The following is a 21,493-nucleotide window of genomic DNA, read 5'->3' on the forward strand; positions in this document are numbered from 1 at the left end:
CGTGCTACTACGTGTACTATGGTCCTGTAGCGCCTGTACTACATGTGCTATGGTACTATGCCTGTAGCTTACCTGGATGGTTTTCGAGTGGGACAAGGGGCCAGGGAGATTCGTGCAAGGGTCCTAGAGATTGAAACACACACATACACAGAGGAAAGACATGGGTCATCCTTGAAATGAGAACGCCAAGAATGCCCACTTTATTGTGTTACAGGGCAGCTTATATAGGCTCTCCTTGACCAATGGCCACTGCAAGCCACCAGACGCCATTCCTCTGTCTCATGCTCAGAGCAGCTGCAAACACAGGAAAACAAGTTGTTTACTCAGGCAGGCAAGGGGGTCCCCAGCAATCTATGCCTTCATCCCTCCATCCCCTTATCCCTGCATCCCTCTTACCTCTTCATGCCTTTATCTCTCCATCCCTGCATCTATTTCTCTGTGCCTTCATCTCTCCATCCTTGTGTCCCTGCTTCCAACCTCCCATGTTCCCTTCTCAGGACTCTGTTCACTGTTGTTCCTTGGTATCTCCCAAGGAAACGGACTCACTTGTCTGTCTCCCCAAAGGAAGCCACTGATCTACCCATACTGTGAGATGTCCACCTTCTCACTAGGATACCATAGCCAGGAGAATCCGCTGCCTGTGCTCTCACTGGTCCTGCACTGCCCATTGGTTGTGTCTAGCCTTAGCGCCCCCTGAAGGTCATCTGACTTAGGAGGTGGGACAGGCAAGTTGTGTCTCAGCTGTCAGACATAGACATGTTGTTTTTGCTTTCTTCTATCTCTGCATTCCACAGAAAGCACGGCAGGGCTGGCAGAGGCACTGGGGACTCTGGAGTGATCCTGAGGATTTTTTCCCAGGGGATGTTGTAGGTAGGGAGAAGTCTACACTGACTGAGCAGGTGGATGGGAACTCCAAGGATGGTGCTAGCCAAACCGGCTTCCTGTGACTACCCTGGAGAATGACTGAAGCTGCCACAAACAACACCTAGGCCCAGCTTTCTTCCTACAATACTTTCAATGTGCTTCCCCACAGCCACCAGGAAGCACTACAGGGCCTCCATAGCCTGTAAAGCTCCCAGTACCACCAGGAGGCACTAGAGAGCCTCCAAAGCCTGCAATGCTCTCAATGCCACCAGGACAAACTGGAGAGCCTCCATAGCCTGTAAAGCTCCCAGTATCACCAGGAGGCACTAGAGAGCCTCCAAAGCCTGCAATGCCCTCAATGCCACCAGGAGGCACTAGAAAGCCTCCAAAGCCTGCAATGCTCTCAATGCCACCAGGAGGCACTAGAGAGCATCTAAAGCCAGCGGCAATGCTTCCCAATAACACCTAGAGAACCTCCGAAGTCTGCAGGAGATGGAAACAGCATGTGGCAGCCACATTGTGGCCAATTCCGGCTTTAGTTAGGTGACCTTCATTATCCAAATAGCCCATCTGAGATTTAGCATTTAAGAGTCTGGAGATGAGTAAGAAAATCATAGTTCATGGGGTCTCTGAGCTAACCCAGGAACCACTGCCTGATCTTTGTCATGTCAGGTCACACTAAATCTCCCAAGGTCTGTAGCTCAGGCTGGACTGGAACCTGACCTTGAACTTGTAACCTCCTCCAACTTCCTAAGTGTTGGCATTACAGAGGTGCACCATGTTGCCCAGCTTCACCTATGGTCTTGGCAGAGGCTGGAATTTGCCCCCCCCCCTCTTGGCTGTGACCTTGAACAAACCTCATCCCTCCTGTGAACTGGCATCAGTGACCATCTGTAAGGTTGGTGAGGCTGGGGTCCAGAGGTGTTTGGAAGGTGGTACAGGCTTGGTATTGAAGGAGTGACGGGTGTAATCTGTGAGGTCAGCTGTCTAACCCAGAGCGACGTCCCTATGGCTCCCAGTATTGAGTCAAGGACATAGGAAGTAGGACTGGAGAACCCTGAGACCAAGATATCTCCTCCATGCTAGCTAGGGAGGGAACCAACAGGGAGCATTCTAGCTTCCTGCTTTTGTTTGTTAAATTTCCATTTAAAAATATTTTGAAAAATTATTTTAAAGTACTGCGCATGTGTCCAGGCGCACGTGTATGCGTGCACACAAGGAGGCTAGAAGCATCCGTTGCTCCTGGACTGGAATTAGAGGCTTTCTGAGCTGCCCGACCTGGGAGCTAAGAACTAAATCTGGTCCTTCTGCAAGAGCAGTTCTGTGTTCCTAATCACTGAGCCGTCTCCCCCACCCATTACATTTTCTTTGGGATTAGGTGAACAATGGATGCTTATTCTCCACAGAAACTGTTCTGGGATAAAGCTGTTCTTTCTCGCCAGTTCCAACAAGTGCCTGATACTCCGGTGTGCCACATTCCTTGGGCATTACCTCTGCGGTATTTAAACAATAGAGAGGATCTTGACAGGTGGGGTGTTTGATGGCACCAGAAAATGAGTACCTTTTTGCTTTTAGAGATGGGGTCTGTCTGGACTCCAGGCAGCTCTAGAACTCAATGTATATAGTTCAACTGGCCTGGGACCCCTGTAACCCCTGCTGTTACAGCCTCCTGAGGGCTAGGGCTATTGATGTAAGGTCACAACCAGCAGGGAACTGTGGCCGGGTGGGGAGCAGTGTGACCAGCTGACTCTCCTTTTCCAGAACCTGTTGCGCTTGCTGTGGTAAAGGGAATTTACAGGTGTGATCAAACTGCCCATTTTGAGATGGAGAGATTGTCTAGGCAGGCACTAAAAGCAATCAAGAGAGGCAAACAGAAAGCCAGGTGGGTGTCACAAGCCTGCAATCGCAGCACACCACGAAGTAGAGGCACGAAGATTAGGAGTTCAAGGTCAGCTTCTTCCTCCTCTACAAGGTGAGTGTGAAGCCAACCCTGGCTACAGCAAACAGAGGGAGACGCTGTCAGAGTCAGAATGCGCCTCTGTGTGGAAGCAGGCAGCTGGAGGAGTCAGAAAGGGTCACTAGTCAAGGGCTTACAGAAGCCTCCAGAAGCTAGAAGATTGTTCCAAAGCCTGCAGGCGGAGCCAGACCTGCTGACACCCTAACTCCAGTCAGCGGAACTGACTTTGGACTTCAGGCCTCCAGAGATTGGCATGCTCTGAATCACTGAGAGTAGAGTGTGGTTGCTGGTACAATGGTCCTGATGCTAACACAGAGGCCACGCATAGGGTAGTCAGGAGGGGCTTGGTCTCCTGTGTCCCCCATTTGTGAAGTTAGGGAGAGCCAGGCACCCCGCAGGCTGATGAGATCCGCTTCCTCTCCCATCAGCCTCAGCAAGAGTTGTGTAAGAGAGAGACCCCTCCAGGACCCTAGGGTGGGCTCACAGCGACAGAAAAGGACGGAAGAGTTCATTCGCTGGGCTGCTCTCCTGTCTGACCCTGTGCTCGTGGACTCTGTCCAGCAGGCCCAGTTGGACGATCACCAGCTGTCTCTGGCTTCAGGTTCAGTCCTGTTCCACCTCCTGCAGTTCTTCTCAGCTAGCCCGGACCAACTGGGGCCACACTGGGCTGGCTGGTCCTTAGGTGCGAGGACCAAGGTCCACCTGGGCAGCTGTGCCAGCATGAAGGCGCCTCCCTTCCACCTTTCCCCTACATTCCAGTCCGCTCAGACTGGTGAAATCTGGATTGGGGACAGCAGAGCACAGGCCACGATGGCGAATGAGGTCAGTTTCTCCTTTGTATGAACTGAGGCATGTAAGAAAGGTCCCATGTCCATCTAGTGGAGAAAGACACTTGGCAATGCAGACCTTGCTCAAGACCATACCACAGTGCCCTACTTTACTGTCTAAGCCAATTTAAAGGCCATCCAGGGGCAGTATAATCCAAACCACACATGAGTGTCAATAGTTCTGGGCTCTAGGCATGGACAGGGGCAGGAAACAAAGCCCCCAGTGCGGAGTGGGTGGAATAATAGTGAAGTGACCTGTGCCAGCAGGCAACAGGGCAGGGAGACAAGGCCAGCTTAGGCAGGTAGCAGAGGTCTCAAGGTCAAACTGAGAAGGCTGTGCCTGAAAGCGATTCTGTAGCTGGAAGGCTTGGAGGACGAGGCTTGAGCAGGTGGGAGAGCCAATCAGTCAGGACCCAAAGGTAAGGGGATGATTCACCTGTTACCCTGGTAACAAATTCCTGAAGTAAGTGGTGTATTGGTGTCCTAGCCAATTCCCAGAACCTTGGATGGCAAAAGCCACAGACACTAATTCTCACACTGGTCTCCAATGGTGGCTGCCAGCAGGATCCTCGGTGTTTCTTAGCTAGTACCCATTGCCCCTAACTTACCTTCTTCACGGAGAGTTGAGCACCTCTGTCCCAACTCCTCCCTCTTTAGAGTATCAAGGTCATCGAGGTGACTTAGTAGGAAAAGAGCTCTTAATCCTGAGGACCTGCGTGTAATCCCCAGAACCCTGGTATGAAAAGACAGAACAGGCTCATTGTCCTTTGACCTCCCGCATGCACACAAACACAGCCACACACCCACACACCACACAAAAGAGATGTTGCAATGAAATTTAAAGCAGGGTCTATATATATCTTGGCTTAGCTTAACTCGGCCTCTCAAATGCTAGGATTACACGGGGCCACTTTTTATTCTTGTAAGGATAATCGCTAATCGCTGGGTTTGGGGCCCCCTCCTGATCTCGAATAGACTTGACACACTGGGAACCACCACAGAGGACAGAGGGCAAGTGAACTCCAGAGCCCTTGCTGAAGCGGAGGTAGCCTGAGCACCTGGAGTCCTTCTGACCAGGTGAGGAGCTAAGCACCGGGCTGTTAACCCACCTACGGCAGCCATAAGGTCTGCTCCTCCCTTCCTCCTCAGGAGCCAGGTCCCATGAAACGCTTGCCTGAACTCCCCCCACTTGACCGACTGGTTGCTATGGTTTCTGTGGAGAAAGGTCCCCAAACTGCAATGACAGTTTCGTCGATCCTACTCCTAAACAAGGTGACGTCCTGAGGTTCTAGGAGGACCCAAAGTTAAAGGACACTATGTACTGGTGGCGCATCCCAGTTCCACATCTGGGCACACCCCACATGAGTGTGCTGGACTCCCTGAGCTGTTTCCTGCCATCCCCATAGCAACGTGGCCTGGCCACTTGGTGCTCAGGGCCATCAAGGGCATTGGAGGAAGACTGGGGCCGTCAGAGAGACAACTGCAAGGTTCCCTCCGCCCAGGAGGCTGAACCACACCCATCGGGAAATTCAGGTGCTCCAGGGTGTGTGTGTGTGTGTGTGTGTGTGTGCGTGTGTGCGCGCGTGCGCGCACACCGGGGCCCTGCACAGCCAGTGGGGCTGGCTGCAGGGGGACTAGAAAGAGGCCCAGTTAGGTTTTTATGGCTGAAACTTGAAAGTGTTTCAGAGGAATCCAGGTAGTGGTGGCACAAGCCTTTAACCCCAGCACTCAGGAGGCAGAGACAAGCAGATCATTGTGAGTTCAAGGCCAGCCTGAACTAGAGTGAGTTCCAGGACAGATTCCAAAGCTACAGAGAAACCCTGTCTTTAAAAAAAAAGTATTTCAGAGGCTTTTGTTATGGAAAAAGAAAACTGGTGCTATAAGCCTATAATCCCAGCAGTTGGGAAGAGTTCAAGGCCAGCTCTGTGTTACACAGCAAGCACACAAAAGAAAAAACAAACAAACCAACAACTAGGCCCTACTCTGACGTGTGGAGCCTTGGAGTCAAGACACTTTCCGGGCCTCCTCAGCACACAGGCTCAGTACTGGCGGAGCAAGGGAATGCTGAAGACAAGCTTCCTGGCTTCCTGGCAACTTTCCTGTGCAGTCAGTGCTTTTAACCAAGGAGCTGTCTCTCAAATCCCTTGTTTTTGATTTTTCCAGACAGGCTTTCTCTGCATAGCCCTAGCTATCCTGGAACTCACTTTGTAGACCAGGCTGGCCTTGAACTCACAGAGATCTGCCTACCTCAGTGCTGGGATTAAAGGCATTTGCTACTGTGCCCACCCCAAATTGTCTTGTTTTACTATCTATTAAATTTTATATGTGTATGAGTGTTTGGCCCGCCTGTTCATCTTGCATGTCTGGTACCTCTGGAGGCCAAAACAGGATGTTGGATGTCCTGAACCCACATGATAGTGAGCTGCCATGAGGGTGCTGGAAATTGAACTGGTTTTGTGGAAGAGCAGCCAGTGTTGTAATCGCTGAACCATCTCTCCAGACCTATATTTTTGAATTTTGATGGTCTTACTACAAACTGGTCTTCAACACACATACACACACACACACACACACACACACACGCTTCCCGGTGCTGGGACAGCAGGACTAAACCACCATACCCTAATTTTGTTTTTGAGACAAGGTCTTAATACACAGCCCTGGCTGTCCTGAAACTTACTCTGTAGACCAGGCTGGCCTCTAACTCAAAGATCCACCTGCCTCTGCTTCCTGAGTGCTGGGGTTAAAGGTGTGCTACCCAGGTTTGTTTTCCCTCAGCGGGAGACAGGTATATACCTGGGGACAGATCTGCTGGTCCACAAGGGACACTGATTAACTTCACTCCCGTTGTCAACAAAGGGTGGCTCCATTGGAACGCTTACACTTGACCTTTCTGCTGCTGGAGGCATCCCGGTAGGCTGCTCCACATTCTCAGTAAGCCTGCCTGTGGTTCCTTCAAAGTCATTCTAACGCTTGTTTGTGTGCACGCTGGCACCTCTGTCTTTCCTGACGACTCACAGAACAGGGCCCTTTATTGTGCCCCCTTCTTTGTGACACATCATTTGTAACAAAGTTGTATTTGTGTGGGTGCATGTGTGCACCAGTCTACTGTGAGGGTCACAGGACAACCTAAGGAAATCGGTTCTCTCCTACCACATGGAGCTCATGTCCTTGGGCTTGGCAGCAAGTGTCTTTCCTAATGAGCCATCAGCCTGTGGGGTGTCTTTTATCCCCTTCTGAGACGGGTTTTTCTCACTGGCCTTGAGCTCAGAGATCTGCCTGCCTCTGCCTCCTAAGTGCGGGAACTAAAGGCATGAACCCACCATACCCAGCTAAGTGATTTTCTTTTAATTAAAATTTTTTCTTAATTCAGGTAACATGAGTTTGTGGGTATATACCACTTATGAGTCTGGCCCTTTGGGAGCAATGCTGCCTGACACAGTTGCTGGTTTGTGCTCTAGGCTGTAATCATTTGTATTAATTTGTTCCTTGGGTTTGTGTCTGGGTGTGAATGTGGAGGCCAGAGGACAACTTGTGGGAGTTGGTTCCCTCCACCAAGTGGGTGCTAGGAACTGAAATCAGGTCATCAGACTGGCAAGTCTGCCTGCTGAGCCTATCGCCTGAGCCATCTCTTCAGCCCCTAAGTGTCGTTTTTTAAGTTCGATCCACATCTTGAGTTACAGGATTTAATACACTGGTTCCTCCAAGCCTGTGGCTTGTCACTTTGATGGAAAGTTTTGGGTGACAGGGACCAGAGTTTAAGGTTTTAGGTCTGTGAATCACTCAGGCAAAAACAGAGGAAGAGGGAGACAGACTTGAGAGCTTTGGCGAGAGCCCAGGTGAGAAGCGATCGGCAGCAGGTGGCTGAGGTGAGCACTGGAGTCCTAGGCGCACCTGACGGAAGATGGGATTCTCCGATGGACTGGAGTAGAGCAAGAAGAGGAAGGAAGTAGGGTGCTGCTGACAACCCGGAGGGGTTTGACTTAAGTCAGATGGATGGGGTCAAAGATGAGGAAAGCCAGGACCTGGCCTTTGACATGCGACACTTCAATGCCCGACAGCTGTTCCAGCGGAGGATGAGCTTGTGGCTGCAGGGACTCACAGTCATCCTCGAACAAGGCTCTGACACATGAGACAGGAGCTGAAGGCTCTGCACCCGGGAGGCCTGGAGACCACGTGAAAAATAAGCTCCCAGCAGGAAGGGGAGGCCACACCACACATGGAAGAACCCCAAACCCACTAAAGACGAGGTGCTTCCCGCAGCCAAGGTGTAAGCCGTGTAGGCACTGAATAAGGAAAATGTCAATGTCCTCAACACCCAAGCCCAGAACAGAAAACCCTGGCTCCATTATCACATTTGAAGCAACTTTATTAGAAGGCTGCTCGCTTTTGACAACTCCAGTTACAGCGGTAGACTATGCAGGCGGTCCTTTTGCATTGATCTCTGCACCGTGTTTGGATTCTCCTCATTGGACTGTTCTGGGACAATGGAGGTTCAATTGCCAAGTGGAGCTGGCCACTCATTGAGCAAGGGCAGCCGTGGGCCAGAAGGGAGCCCAGGTCACAGGCTGGGGAGGGCAGGCCGTCCAGTCCTTTGGTCCTCACCCTCACACCCACACCAGTGAAGCGCCCCACTGCCTTGCCATTCCAGAAGGGTAAAATAAAGAAATCTTCCCAACCTTTCCCACTACCCTACGCCTGCCAGGGGATGCTCCCCACAGTAAGGGTCCTCCCTTGTGTCTTTCCTTCTGTTTCCAGCTGGGAGAGGAATTTCTTTGGACAGACACACCATCAGTGTAGGCAGCAGGTAAAGTCACTCTGTGGCCACTTTTCCACCTCATCTCCCCACCCCCCACCAGGCGGTGATGGGAAGGTACAATCAACCACGAACATAAATATGAATAAAAAATGTACTTGACAATGACAGGCTATTAATTAAACAAGTCTATAAAAATAGTTAGGACATAACTCTGTTCAAATAAATACAAAATAAATAGGCTCCAAGCAGTGTGATATGCCGTGTGGAATGTGAGGCTGGTCCCACTTGGCCCACAGGACCTCAGAACAGACTTTAAAGCAGCCAAACCACTTCCCTCCGGCTCTCTCTGTAAGTGCTGTACACGCGCTTTGTCCAGCTTGTCCTTCCGAACCACAGCCTTTATCCAGTTCAGACATAATTAAGGCCTTCAGCATCCTTTCCTTCTCATCAGGACAGCACACTGGGACAGACACCCTGCCCCACCCTCACACCACAGACTGGAACAGTAAGTGTGGTCACGATCTGGTGCCAGTCCTGACGGGGTTTAGGGACAGCTCAGAGGACATTAGGCCCATGCAGGTAGCACAGATCCTCTGGGATCCAGGTCCTAGATTTCAGCAAAGCCATGCACCACCATGTCAGGCAGCCAGTGCCCGAGTCCCCAGGCCCATCCACACAGCTTTGCTGCTGAGCTCAGAGGAGGCAAGGACATTAAGGGGTACTCCTTCAGCTTCCTGTACCACAGGTCCACGGAAATGCTACAGCTTGGGAAACAGGTTTGGAGGAGCAGCAGTGAGGGGAGAGGGACAAGAAGAAGTGGGGAGAGGTCCACTTCCTACCACAGCACATCCACGGGAAAGACTTGAGGGGACACAGGAATGCTCTTTGGACCAGAGGGAGGGTGTGGCCGAGGTCTGGCTGCGAGAACGAGATGGAAGGACTAAGCTGGTCTCCAAGCTCACTATTTGGCAGGCATTGCAGGAAACGTCCTGTCTCTAGGTGCAGGAGCCTACATCCTACTGACCTCTGGACCCCAAGGAATGTCCACAGGTCTTCCTTGGAAGGGACACAAGGGCCTGCCAGGTCAGCAGGACCAGCCCAGAGCTTGCCAGCCCCTGCCCTTCTCCTGTGGCATCCTGGGTTTCACAGCTTGGGTAGGTCAGCTTAGTGTTGGCACATTCACAGAATGAGATGGCTGCACACCCTGGGCTGCAGCCCAGGATCACCAAGTCCGCCACCCTCCCGTCACCGAGACTGCACACCCAGGGTGATCTTCAGGTTCTCGTACACCACGTAGCTGATGCTCACAGCTGGAATCACCTTCATGAAGTTGGGGGCCAGCCCCCGGTATAGCCCAAAGGCCCCTTCAGTACGGAGAATCTGTCTGAAGAGGCTGCTCATGGTTACCTCAGGCGCACCCTCAATGGAGGCTGTGGGAGAGAAGTCACGGGTTAGATGCCGCCTGCCAGCTACCCCAACTACTAGGGACATGGAAGTCAGCACAGGACCTTACCTTGTGCCTGCATCCGAGTCCTGACCAAGGCCAGTGGGTAGCTGGCCAGCTGGCCACAGGTACTAGAGATAGTGCCACAGGCCAGGAGAACAAACACACCAGGATCTGCGCTGTTCACTGCGTAGCGCTGTAGCCAGGTATTTTTCAGTGTCTAGGGGCAAGCAGGACCAGAGGTGAGCCTTAAAGAGCCAGCGTGGGAGAGACATGCTGGGGTGGGGCAGCCATTGAGCCCACAGGAAAGCTGTTTCCTATCACATGAGATCTGAGAGGCCAGTGTAAACCGATTCGCTTGGCCTGGGCCTTACTGAACTCCTGACTAGCTGGCCTTTTGCATCCGCTGTTACTTGGGCTTCTTGGCTAGGGCAGGGAGAAGGATGAGGGTAGAGGGAGCACTATGTTCCCATGCAGAGCACCTGGCCTTTGCGGTCTGGAGTCTGAGATCTGTGAGCGCCCAATGGTCACTGTGTTCTGGGATCTGCCTGCTGAACCTCTGGACCCTAAAAGGATAGACCTGGGACAGAGTCTGAACCCGCTGTGCAAGAGGTGCAGGGCAATGCGAGACCACTGCAGTGGACTGCTGTCTCTGATCTAAGCATCTCTACCAGGGAGGGTGGGGTACCAGGCAGGTGCTGAGCTCCACTCTCTGGTCCCAGGGTCTATGCCCCATAGGGCCTCACCTCGTAGACAGCGAGGTCGATGCCAGCATAGGGGATGATCCCCAGCATGTTGGGAATATAGCCTTTGTAGAAGGCAGCAATACCCTCTTTAGCCAAGATCCTCCTGGCGCAGTCCAGCATGCCCGAGTACTGGCCTGTCTTCCGCAGGGCCATTCGGGTCTTCAGCACCTGCAAGGAGAGTGACAGCAACCATGAGCACAGCCCGTTCCTCTCTGTGCCCCTTGGGTACTGCCCACTCCAGGACCCAGGTGGCCCTTACCTCCATTGGGTAGATACTACTCTGGGCAATGGCCCCAGCCAAGGAGCCTGCCACAAGCCTTTCATGGATCCTCAGCGTCTCCTGATCACTGCCAACGAGGCGCTTCATCTAAAACAGGAAAAACAAAGGGATGCACCTGGGGCCTTGGCGCCTCTCCTGGCCCCACCCTTCCCCTCACAGCCAGTCAGCTTTGGATGAAACCCGCGACTCTGAGGCTACTTTATGCTGTCCCCAGATGGAAGGAAGTGGTAGGAGAGCTGGTGTCCCCTCACCCCTACCCCAGGCCTCCAGAGATGGTGTCCCCTCACCCCTACCCCAGGCCTCCAGAGCTGGTGTCCCCACACTCCTACCCCAGGCCTCCAGAGATGGTGTCCCCCCACCCCTACCCCAGGCCTCCAGAGATGGTGCCCCCCCAGGCCTCCAGAGATGGTGTCCCCACACTCCTACCCCAGGCCTCCAGAGATGGTGTCCCCACACTCCTACCCCAGGCCTCCAGAGATGGTGTCCCCCCACTGCTACCCCGGGCCTCCAGAGATGGTGTCCCCCCACTGCTACCGCAGGCCTCCAGAGATGGTGTCCCCCCACCCCTACCCCAGGCCTCCAGAGATGGTGCCCCCCCACCGCTACCCCGGGCCTCCAGAGATGGTGTCCCCATACTCCTACCCCAGGCCTCCAGAGATGGTGCCCCCACACCGCTACCCCGGGCCTCCAGAGATGGTGTCCCTACACTCCTACCCCAGGCCTCCAGAGATGGTGCCCCCCCAGGCCTCCAGAGATGGTGTCCCCACACCCCTACCCCAGGCCTCCAGAGATGGTGCTCCCCCACCCCTACCCCAGGCCTCCAGAGATGGTGCCCCCCCACCACTACCCCGGGCCTCCAGAGATGGTGTCCCCCCACCGCTACCCCGGGCCTCCAGAGATGGTGTCCCCACACTCCTACCCCAGGCCTCCAGAGATGGTGCCCCCCCCAAGCCTCCAGAGATGGTGCCCCCCCACCGCTACCCCGGGCCTCCAGAGATGGTGCCCCCCCACCGCTACCCCGGGTCTCCAGAGATGGTGCCCCCATACTCCTACCCCAGGCCTCCAGAGATGGTGCCCCCACACCGCTACCCCGGGCCTCCAGAGATGGTGTCCCTACACTCCTACCCCAGGCCTCCAGAGATGGTGTCCCCACACCCCTACCCCAGGCCTCCAGAGATGGTGCTCCCCCACCCCTACCCCAGGCCTCCAGAGATGGTGCCCCCCCACCACTACCCCGGGCCTCCAGAGATGGTGTCCCCCCACCGCTACCCCGGGCCTCCAGAGATGGTGTCCCCACACTCCTACCCCAGGCCTCCAGAGATGGTGCCCCCCCCCTCAGGCCTCCAGAGATGGTGTCCCCACACCGCTACCCTGGGCCTCCAGAGATGGTGTCCCCCCCCAGGCCTCCAGAGATGGTGTCCCCACACCGCTACCCCGGGCCTCCAGAGATGGTGTCCCCCCACTGCTACCCCAGGCCTCCAGAGATGGTGCCCCCCCACCGCTACCCCGGGCCTCCAGAGATGGTGTCCCCATACTCCTACCCCAGGCCTCCAGAGATGGTGCCCCCACACCGCTACCCCGGGCCTCCAGAGATGGTGTCCCTACACTCCTACCCCAGGCCTCCAGAGATGGTGCCCCCCCAGGCCTCCAGAGATGGTGTCCCCACACCGCTACCCCGGGCCTCCAGAGATGGTGTCCCCCCACTGCTACCGCAGGCCTCCAGAGATGGTGTCCCCCCACTGCTACCCCAGGCCTCCAGAGATGGTGTCCCCACACCGCTACCCCAGGCCTCCAGAGATGGTGTCCACTCACTCCTACCCCAGGCCTCTAGCTACTATCTGGCAACCCTCTCCCAGGTCCTCACCTGCTCATACGCCATGAATTTGATGGCTGACTCAGGGGCAATTTTGAGGACGTTGATGCCATTGCCCCGCCAGAGAGACTTGGCCCCCCCTTCTCGAATCATCTGTGTGAATCCGCCTATGATGCACATATTGTTGCTGCGGGAGGCGTGGACCTGAGGGGAGAGTCGAGGTCAGAGGAGCGCAGCAGGATTGAGGACTGCCACTGTTCGCTCTGGGAGGAGCTTGGTGCTTTCAGAACACCAGGAAGGCGCTTCCCTCTGAGTAATCTGAGGAATAACTTAGCAACCTGATGATCAGCAGCCATGGCTGGATGCTTTTGCTTTATTATTATTATTATTATTGACAGGCTCTTATACTGACAGCCTGCCTTAAATTTTCAATCTTCCCAAGTACTGGCATTGGAAGTATGCCCATCAACCCAGACAGAACAGCTCTTAATCTCTACATTTACATCCCTGGAATTCTGTCAAAACAAAAGTGAGAAGGAACTGTTCAAATTTCTGTTTTCTCAGAGGCTCTGGAAGGAGAAATGGCTTCTTCGGGCCATAGAGCTGGAGCAGGGGCCAGTCCAGGCTAGATTAAGCCTAAAGCCCTAAGTCTGTCTATTTCTGGAAGACAGGGTGAGATCCCACCTACTTATGCCAAGGGGGTAGGGCGATGCCCACGAAGCACTAACTCCAACTCCATTAGCTTGGGTGTTTGGGCTTTAAAAGCAGGGCCTAAGCTGAGGAAGCGAGGGAAGCCGAGCCACCAATAACCACGGGTAAAAACCAATTTCCTATTCATCTACATGAGCACGTTCAGTCTGCTCAGGGGGCTTCTGGGCAGGCCAGGGCTCCTGGCACAAAATGGGGTAACTGGTCACTGTTCAGACAGACACCAAAGTCCATGAGTGTCCACACGTGGGTCATTTCACAATGCTTCCCTGACATCAGACAGGCTTATCTCTGCCCTGTGGACATGGAATTGCAGGCCTAGGCCAGGTAGAAGCACTGCTTCCTGATGGCCTCTGGGTCATGAAAGGATCAGCTCATCCTGCCTCCCATGAGGTGCCCTATGCATTCTGAGACGCGCTGAAAGAACCCAGGTCCCGCCACACTTCAACTAACAAGCCCATGTAGGGTGATGCACAGCTATGTCTCTCAGATAAAGTTAGAGCAGCTAAATGCAGAGGTTACCTAGGCCTGGATCTCCTGGAGCCTGCAAAGCATTTTAACTCCATTGCCGGGGTGGGAAGTCTGGGTTTTTAAAGCAGCGCCCCAGATGAGGGAGGGAGAGGAAGTTGAGCCACCAGTGAAACACAGGGAGAAATCTGCTTACCTGCATGAGCACCTTCAGTCTGTCCAGGGGAGCAGTGCAGGTTCTGGAAACGGCCCCTGCCCCACCTCCGGCCACCAGGTGCCTCCACCACATCCCCGTCTGCCTCTCTTCCACCGTGAACTCATCCGGGACTGTCAGATTCTCGCCAACATCGAAGATCTGTGGGGAAGACAAGCAGAGACGTCAGTTTTACCCAGGACACCGTGGCCAAGCTGCCAGTCATCTGGAGACAGTCACTGCCTTCCACCCTTTCAAGTGGCCACACTAATGGTGAGGATGGAAGGCACTGAAAACTCACTGGAACTCTTTCCCTTGGCTCTGACTGTGGCTGCAGCTCTTGACCTTGTAAATCATCTAGACGAGGAGAGAGCATCACAAAGCTGCTGGGTTGCCCTTTTACAGGTGGCTCTTACATCTTCCGGCAAGGACTGCAGGGGTGGACCACAAAGATCGGGGAAGATGAACAGAAACCTTGCAACCTGATGTGGAACTGGATTGCTGGCAGGACAGAATGTTATGCAAGGCCTCAGCAAGCAGAATTCTGTCTGGCTGTGTTAATACCCTCTCTCTGGAACTGATCCCAGTCAGCTCTGCTGACCTCTGGGCTCAGGTCAGAGACAGGCCAGCTGTTCTGAGCCCTAGAATCGCCACTTCCTTTACCCAAGAAGCCCTGATCTGGCACCGTAGGAGCAGGGTGGATAAGCAGGGGCAGCCCAGCCAAGGACAGCAGAAGTCTTGGGCAGGGGGTTAGCTCAGAATGACGTTTCTAATTGTGGAACCACGTCGAGAGAGTGAGAAACAGCTATGTAGGCCCCTATAGAGCATGCTTATTAAAAACAAAAACCAAGAAGCCAGAGTCTAACTCTGTAGCCCAGGCTGGCCTTTTAAACTCATGATGCTTCTCTGTCTCAGCTAGGACATGCTATTTTTGTCATAGAGAGAAAATGATACTAAAAAAGAAACCAAGGGAAGGCGGAGGCATCTGTAGCAAGGTTTCTGCCACCATCCCAAGGAGGACAGACTGTATGCTTCTGGGAAAAGTGGCGGCACTGGGAAGAGAGATATTTGGAAGGAACCTGAAGGACAGAGGCATGCGGGGATAGGAAGGTATGCCCAGTGAAGGGCAAGGGGACAGTCACACTGTTCAGGCTGGTCAGAAAGAGGAGGAACATATGGCTGACTAAGGGGGAACTACATCTCACTGGCTCAGGCCTGCGTGGGGAAGGGATGACTGACGCACATGAAGGTGACTGCCCGAGTGGACAGGGGGTGTGGCCTCACCGTCGAATGCTTCCAGTACAGGATGATCTCAGGGATGTTCTCCACGGGGTGTAGCAGGTGGTAGTCCCTCCACTCATTCCAGTCGATGGTCATCGTGCCGTTCTTGTCCATGCTGCAAGGCAGAATCATGGTCACTCCATGTCCCACACGCCATCTGCACCTGTGTGCCCACTAGAAGGGATGAAGGCAGGTGCCGTGGCCACCAAGGAAACCGAAGGCGCCTGTGTGCCCTGAGAAAGGCTAAGGTGGCTCAACACCCCACTTTCCACGAAACCCCATTCTGATTAGGGAGGGAGGCAGTCACGGGGTGACAGATACTTACTAGGTGACAGGGCCCCAGAAGTGGCCCGTTCGTATTCTGACAGACAGACAAAGGAGGATGCAGAGGAGAGAGGAGAAACAACACAAATAAATGCTTTGAGCAGGTTAGTAAAGCAAGCGTACACCCAAGGACACTGGGGGCCACACAGCATGCGAACACAACTTTCAGTGAGGAGCAGAAGTGGGCTCCAGGGCTGCTGTCCCTGTGGCCAGCTGCCTCGCAGCACAGCCAGGTACAACTGTTCTGTTTGCTGAGCTTTCCGGAAGCCCTCTGCCCACGAGGGAGCCATCTTTCTGGCCATATGTGGCTACAGAGTAAAGAACAAGGCCCTAGCAAAACCCAAGTCAAGGCCCACACATGGTGCCAGCCCCTCTTCATCAGGCAGAGAAAGTGTCCCAGGGATACTTCTCGCCAACCCAAAATGCCCACAACTCATCTTGTCATTTTAAGGGTCACTGGCAAATGGGCTAATTCCAGATTACGGAGACTGCTTTGGGAAAGGGCTTCTTACTCAGCCTTCCAAACCACAGCACTAGTTTCAGGGCAGCAGGTCAACATGAACAGCACGTGGATTAGTCCAAAAGCCACTAACATATTCCAGGGAACACAGCTTACCCACAGAGAACAGAGTTCACCCACAGAGAACAGAGCTCACCCCCACTCACCTCTTAAGAATCTTCTCCGCCTGCTGTTCAGAGATCTTGACACCCAGGTCCCGTAGGGACTGCATGATCTCTTGAGCATCGATTCGTCCTGTGACAAAAGGGCCATGAGCAGGGTCAGGCACTTGGTAAGCCGGAGGCATTCCCAGCAGAGGAGCTACAAGCTGAACTCACCATCGTTCTTTTTGTCCAGACTCTTGAACACCAGCCTCAGTTTTTTCTCATGATCTTGGAGGTAATGTACGAACTCTTCAAAGTCCAACTGCCCATCAAGGTCCTTGTCACCTGCTTGCACAATTTTCTAGAAAACCAAAGAAAGAGCTTGAGATGTGGCTCACTAGTCTCTTGTCACAATGGGGAAATAACTGCTCTCCACAGGGCCCCACAATGTCCTATCTCTAAGGATATGCTAGCCTGCGGGAACCCTACCATGTCGATTTTACTCACATAGCAGAGCCACGGCTTAGGTTCCCAGAGGCTGCTTAGAAGCCAGGGCCCCCCAGAGAGGCAGGCAGGGCGGCGTGGTTGCTCTTCCCTAGCATTCCCAAGGCCAGTTTGTTCCACAGCCAGGGCCAGCGGCTTGGCTCCCCTGCAGGGCTGTCCCTGGGACTAGACTTCAGCCCCATCCTTGTTGAGATGTGGGGATAGCATTGGAATCCAGATTCCCTTAGGAACTCTGCTACTTGCTCCATCCCCTGTGGTGGCACTAGCCCTGTAACAATCTGGTGACGAGAGTGAAGGAGCAGACAATGCCTACTTGGCAGAAACGTTGCCAGGGAACACTCTGGAGGCTGCAGAGACAGGAAGAGCCAAGGGCAACTATTCTTGGGCACCTGAAGGCACTTCAAGTCCAGTCCCTGTCTCAGGGACATCAGATATAACTAACCCCAGATTCCCACCAGGTGCTGAGGGCCAGGGCAGCTTTACTAGTTCAGTGACCCTGACCCTGGGCAGCACCTGGATGCAAAGCAGCTGGGCGCTTCTTCCCCTAGGACGGGACATGGGGTACGGAAAGGCTTTACTGAGGCCTTTCCAGCAGCTTGCTCGAGGAGGCACAGCCTATCCTTTCCTCCACGTTACAAAGCAGGAATCAGCACTTAGATGGTGTTCAGAGGTGGCCATGGCTGTCCCATGCATTCTGAACCACCTTCAGATCTTATTGCCACCTTAAAAGTTAATCTCAACAGCTTGAGAATTTGTGGGAAAAATATGGGTCAGTCCAACTCAGCAGCACTTTGTTTTTTGTTTTTTAGTTACAGTTAGCCAGGAGTGGTGGTGTGCACCTCTAATCCCAGCACTCCAGAGGCAGAGGCAGGTGGACCTCCGTGAATTCAAAACCAGGATGGTCTACACAGGGCGTTCCAGCCCACCCCGAACTACAGAGTGAGACCCCGTCGCGGGGAGGGGCCTTTTAAACTACATTATTTTCTTATTTGAAGGAGGTACTTTGAATCCAAAACAAGAGACCCTCCTAAGGAAAATATTCCTTGGTTCTCTTGTGGACAAATCCATTCACTTGTCAAAAATCAACACGCTAAGTCCAAGTGTTCTGAGCCAGCTAGAGTTTAAAACTGATGGATCACTCACTGGCTGGCTCACACTCCCAACAGTGGCCATCACAGCTTCCCTCTTACTCAGCACGCTAGCCACTGATTCTGGGGGGCAGGCATAGATCCCTAGGACCCAACAGTGTGACGGGTAGGTTGGTATGTGGAACAGATAGAGCATGGGTCTTATCTGCTAGCTGGGATTATGTTAACTTCTAGGTCAGGGCCACCACCCCAGATTTCAAGTAAGAAGGAAAAGAATAAGCCATATAGGGAGGAGGCATACAGAACTCTCTGGTTCCCTGCCACCACCCATGACGGTGCTAGCTGTACCCTTAAAAACATCCTCAAAGAGCTTGCTCTATACCTGTGGGCAAGGTGGTGCACACCTATAACCCTAGCACTAGAGAGGCTGAGGCAATTCTGAGCTGCACACTAAGACCCCGCTGAAGAAAGAAATGTCAGCTGTGAGGGCAAAAGACAGATCTCTATGAGTACCAGGTCAGCTAGGGCTACATAGAGACCTTGTCTTACAACAACAACAACAACAAAAAAAAAAAAAAAAAGAGGGGCGGGGGATATACAGACAGACTTCCTCCCTCCCCCTTTAAACCCACTCACGCCTGCTTTGCGTCTCCAGTCCACAAATCAACACATCGACATGGGGGACAGCATGGAATTTAGTGAGTCACAGTAAACCCCCAACCCATGCTTCAGTTTCCCATCATACAAGGGCCAGGATCACTGTGGCCATCCTGTTTCTTGGTGCACCTAAGCATTTACAAGCCCAGGAAGGAATGTTGCCCTCTAATCCTAGCCTCTCTCCTCCTCCAGTGTGTTTCTAGCCTTGGCCCCAGAGTTGTAGAAGCTGCCCAAGCAGTGAGACAGCCCCATCCTCACTGACACCCAGTACATTTTAGGAGGCTCCACTGCAGCCAATGAAAATGACTCCTACCCAGAGATTCCATCTCCTACAAGTGCCTTCTCTTCCAGCCCAGCCTTTCTTGGAAATAACATGAAAACCAGGCATTCCCATGACAGTGACTTAACTACCGGCTGCAGCCAGAGGGCTGGGGAAACACCTAAATTCCAGACATTCTTTCCTCTAGGCAGGAAAGTCATGCCAGTCCCTGCTGCGGCCCTGACCACCCTGGCTCAGCTTACAGACCTGCTTCCACTGGCGGTAGGTGGAGAACTCTTGCGAGGGGATAAAGACGCTGAGTTTGAAGATGGACTTCAGCTCTGCGGGAAGCCCCTTGGACTCAAAGTACTGGAATTCAGTCTGGGCCTCCCCAATGACCGGCACATACAGGCACAGGCAGAGCATGCTGGCGAGACGGGGTGCTCAGCCTCCACTGGGAGTCAAGTGGGAAACGCTGGAGTTCCCAGGGAAGTGGCACAAGAGATGTCTTGCCTCAGCTGTCACTGGCTGCTTAAGTCCTGCCCTTTTACTTAATTGAAAAAAAAATCCGCCCACTGTAGTGCGGCCAGCAGCCAATGAGCACAGCCCCGGCAGCAGACAGTATCAGGTTGCTCAAGAGCAGAGGAGCAAAGATCAGGACTAACGTCACTGCTTGCAGCGGTTAACTCTTGGAACCCAGGCAGCTGGCACTGCCTAAGCTCCTAGGTAGGGTGCAGTCCCATGCCCAAACAAACCTTCACCCCTGCCTGTCAATTCCTGAAAGTAAACAAACAGCCAACAATCTGTTTCCATACAAGGTCCCCAAATGCGTCATACTATGCAGCTTTCTCCTGAGTAAATAATTCCCAACTGAAAATTCAGTGGAAATAGAGGCTGAACCAGTGCCCATTTAAAACTGACCCAGGCTACTCACTGTGAGAGAGGAACCTGAGAGCCACATCCCCAGCGGTCCTGGAACACAGACCCCACAATCCACAAGCATGCAGAACCTGGGAACCGCTCCGCGTCCATCAATCACTGGTTAGCCAAGGGTGAGACTCATGGTCCTCAAGCCCAAGTCCACTCAGAGCACTCAGAACCTTGCTGATCAGAGCTTTAAGAACTCTGCTGTGCCGTCCTGAAGCCTTTTTAAATTAACTACGATTAAATGAGTTAGGCACAGAGGCTCAAGCTACAGTTCCAGCACTTGGGGAGCTAAAGGAGAACCTCCAGTTTGAGGCCCTAAGCTTCATATTAAGACCTTTTCTCAAAAACGGGGTGGGATAGAGGCTCAGGGGTAGAATGCTTGTGGGCCACACTGAAGGCTCTGGGTTTGAGGTTAGTAATGACACCTCTGGGTATGTCCAGGTAATTTCAGAGAAGACCAGCTGAGCAGAGAGGTCCTCCCCAGGAGCAGGATGGGGCTCCAGAAGGAGTAAAGGGGGAAAGCAGAAAGCAGGCTGCTGTAGGCTCGCTCTCTCTTCTCTCTGCCTCCTGGCCATCATGATGGACTTAAAACAGAAGCCAAAACAAGTCCCTCCTCCCTAAACTGTTTTCACAGTAGCACAAATCTGACGAGTTGCTGGGCATGGTAATTCAGGAGGCTGAAGCAGGAGCACCGTTCAGAGTTTAAAGCCAACCTAATCTCAAAAGCTAATAAAATGGCTAGCACAAGGCTTACTCACCAGCAAGAATAGAGGGAAGACTGGAATTAAACTAGACCCTCTCACCTATGTGTTCTCACTGAAAATATTTGTCATGTGGCTGTGGGCACGCCCATTATCACCATGTCCACTGGCAGCCCAGCACTAGATTCACACTTTAAGACAGAAGATCTCTGGTCCTTGAAGGATCTGATTTTTTTATTTTTAAATTGTATTATTTTTAACGTGTGTGTGTGTGTGTGTGTGTGTGTGTGCTGTGCACAAGTCATGTGCATGCAGGCGCCCTCAGAGGCCAGAGGAACCAGATTCCCTGGAGCTAGGTTTACATGTGGTATCGAGAAGCCTGGCGTGGGTGCTGGGAGCTCAGGTCCTCTGCAAAAGAAGCACATGCCCTTAACTGCTGAGCCGGCTCTCCAGCCCGCACATACATCATTCTTTACATGCCAACCTGTGTTCTCTTTCCATTCCTTCCTTCCCTACACCTGAGAGCTGCCGAGGGCGGGATCACGTCACTATGACAGGACAGGATCGGCCCCACCCCATTCCTTCTATGGCACATCCCTTATTCCTTCATCCCTTCCTAATATAGACAGAGCCTTGTCACTCCTGGGATGGATTATAATGGGGAAATTACCATTTGAGAATCAGCAAAAGTGAAGGATTAACTCCAAAGTGTTTTGTTAAGAATCTGTGAAGATACATACATGCCTTTAATCCCAGCACTCAGGAGGGTCTCTGTGAGTTCAAAGCCAGCCTGGTCTACACAGAATAAAACTGCTAAGAAGATTCTAGATTAAGACACTGTTGTATCATTGTGTATAAAAGTGTAACAGTGAAAACAGACTCTAACAATAGAGAGGGCATTCCAGGTTTCCTGAGACTTAAGGCTGCAAATACAGGCCTTGGTGTGTGCTGGATCTGAGGAGAAGGCAAATCCAGGCAGGTTCCTGCTCAGATTCAGCCACCTCTGAAACTGTCCAATCCAGAATGTTCTGCCTTGGAGCTATTTTAACACACACCTTAAGTCTACTGCTGGGGTCCTAACAAGAGAGGC

At 53.0% G+C, this 21,493-nt stretch overlaps 1 protein-coding gene across 9 annotated transcripts in view; it reads right to left on the minus strand.

Moving 5' to 3' along the window:
• Positions 1 to 8,544: 8,544 nt before the first annotated feature.
• The window catches only part of Slc25a25 (solute carrier family 25 member 25), a 34,696-nt gene continuing 21,747 nt past the window's right edge, over positions 8,545 to 21,493 (minus strand). For 3 of the 9 annotated variants that reach the window (XM_075985835.1, XM_075985837.1, XM_075985842.1), the window contains exons 2-11: positions 16,502 to 16,628; positions 16,331 to 16,418; positions 15,666 to 15,701; positions 15,344 to 15,455; positions 14,063 to 14,221; positions 12,742 to 12,894; positions 10,857 to 10,964; positions 10,598 to 10,765; positions 9,921 to 10,071; positions 8,545 to 9,837 (exon numbers count right to left, since the gene is read on the minus strand). In XM_075985835.1, coding sequence (XP_075841950.1) covers positions 9,653 to 9,837; positions 9,921 to 10,071; positions 10,598 to 10,765; positions 10,857 to 10,964; positions 12,742 to 12,894; positions 14,063 to 14,221; positions 15,344 to 15,455; positions 15,666 to 15,701; positions 16,331 to 16,418; positions 16,502 to 16,628 — 1,287 coding nt within the window. In that variant the 3' untranslated portion in view covers positions 8,545 to 9,652. Of the gene's footprint in view, positions 9,838 to 9,920; positions 10,072 to 10,597; positions 10,766 to 10,856; positions 10,965 to 12,741; positions 12,895 to 14,062; positions 14,222 to 14,360; positions 14,492 to 15,343; positions 15,456 to 15,665; positions 15,702 to 16,330; positions 16,419 to 16,501; positions 16,629 to 19,042; positions 19,307 to 21,493 lie in introns of those variants that run through there. The other 6 variants (XM_075985836.1, XM_075985838.1, XM_075985843.1 and 3 more) reach the window with 4 other exon arrangements.

This window comes from Microtus pennsylvanicus, chromosome 9 (genome assembly GCF_037038515.1).
Source record: "Microtus pennsylvanicus isolate mMicPen1 chromosome 9, mMicPen1.hap1, whole genome shotgun sequence".
NCBI classification, from domain to species: domain Eukaryota; kingdom Metazoa; phylum Chordata; class Mammalia; order Rodentia; family Cricetidae; genus Microtus; species Microtus pennsylvanicus.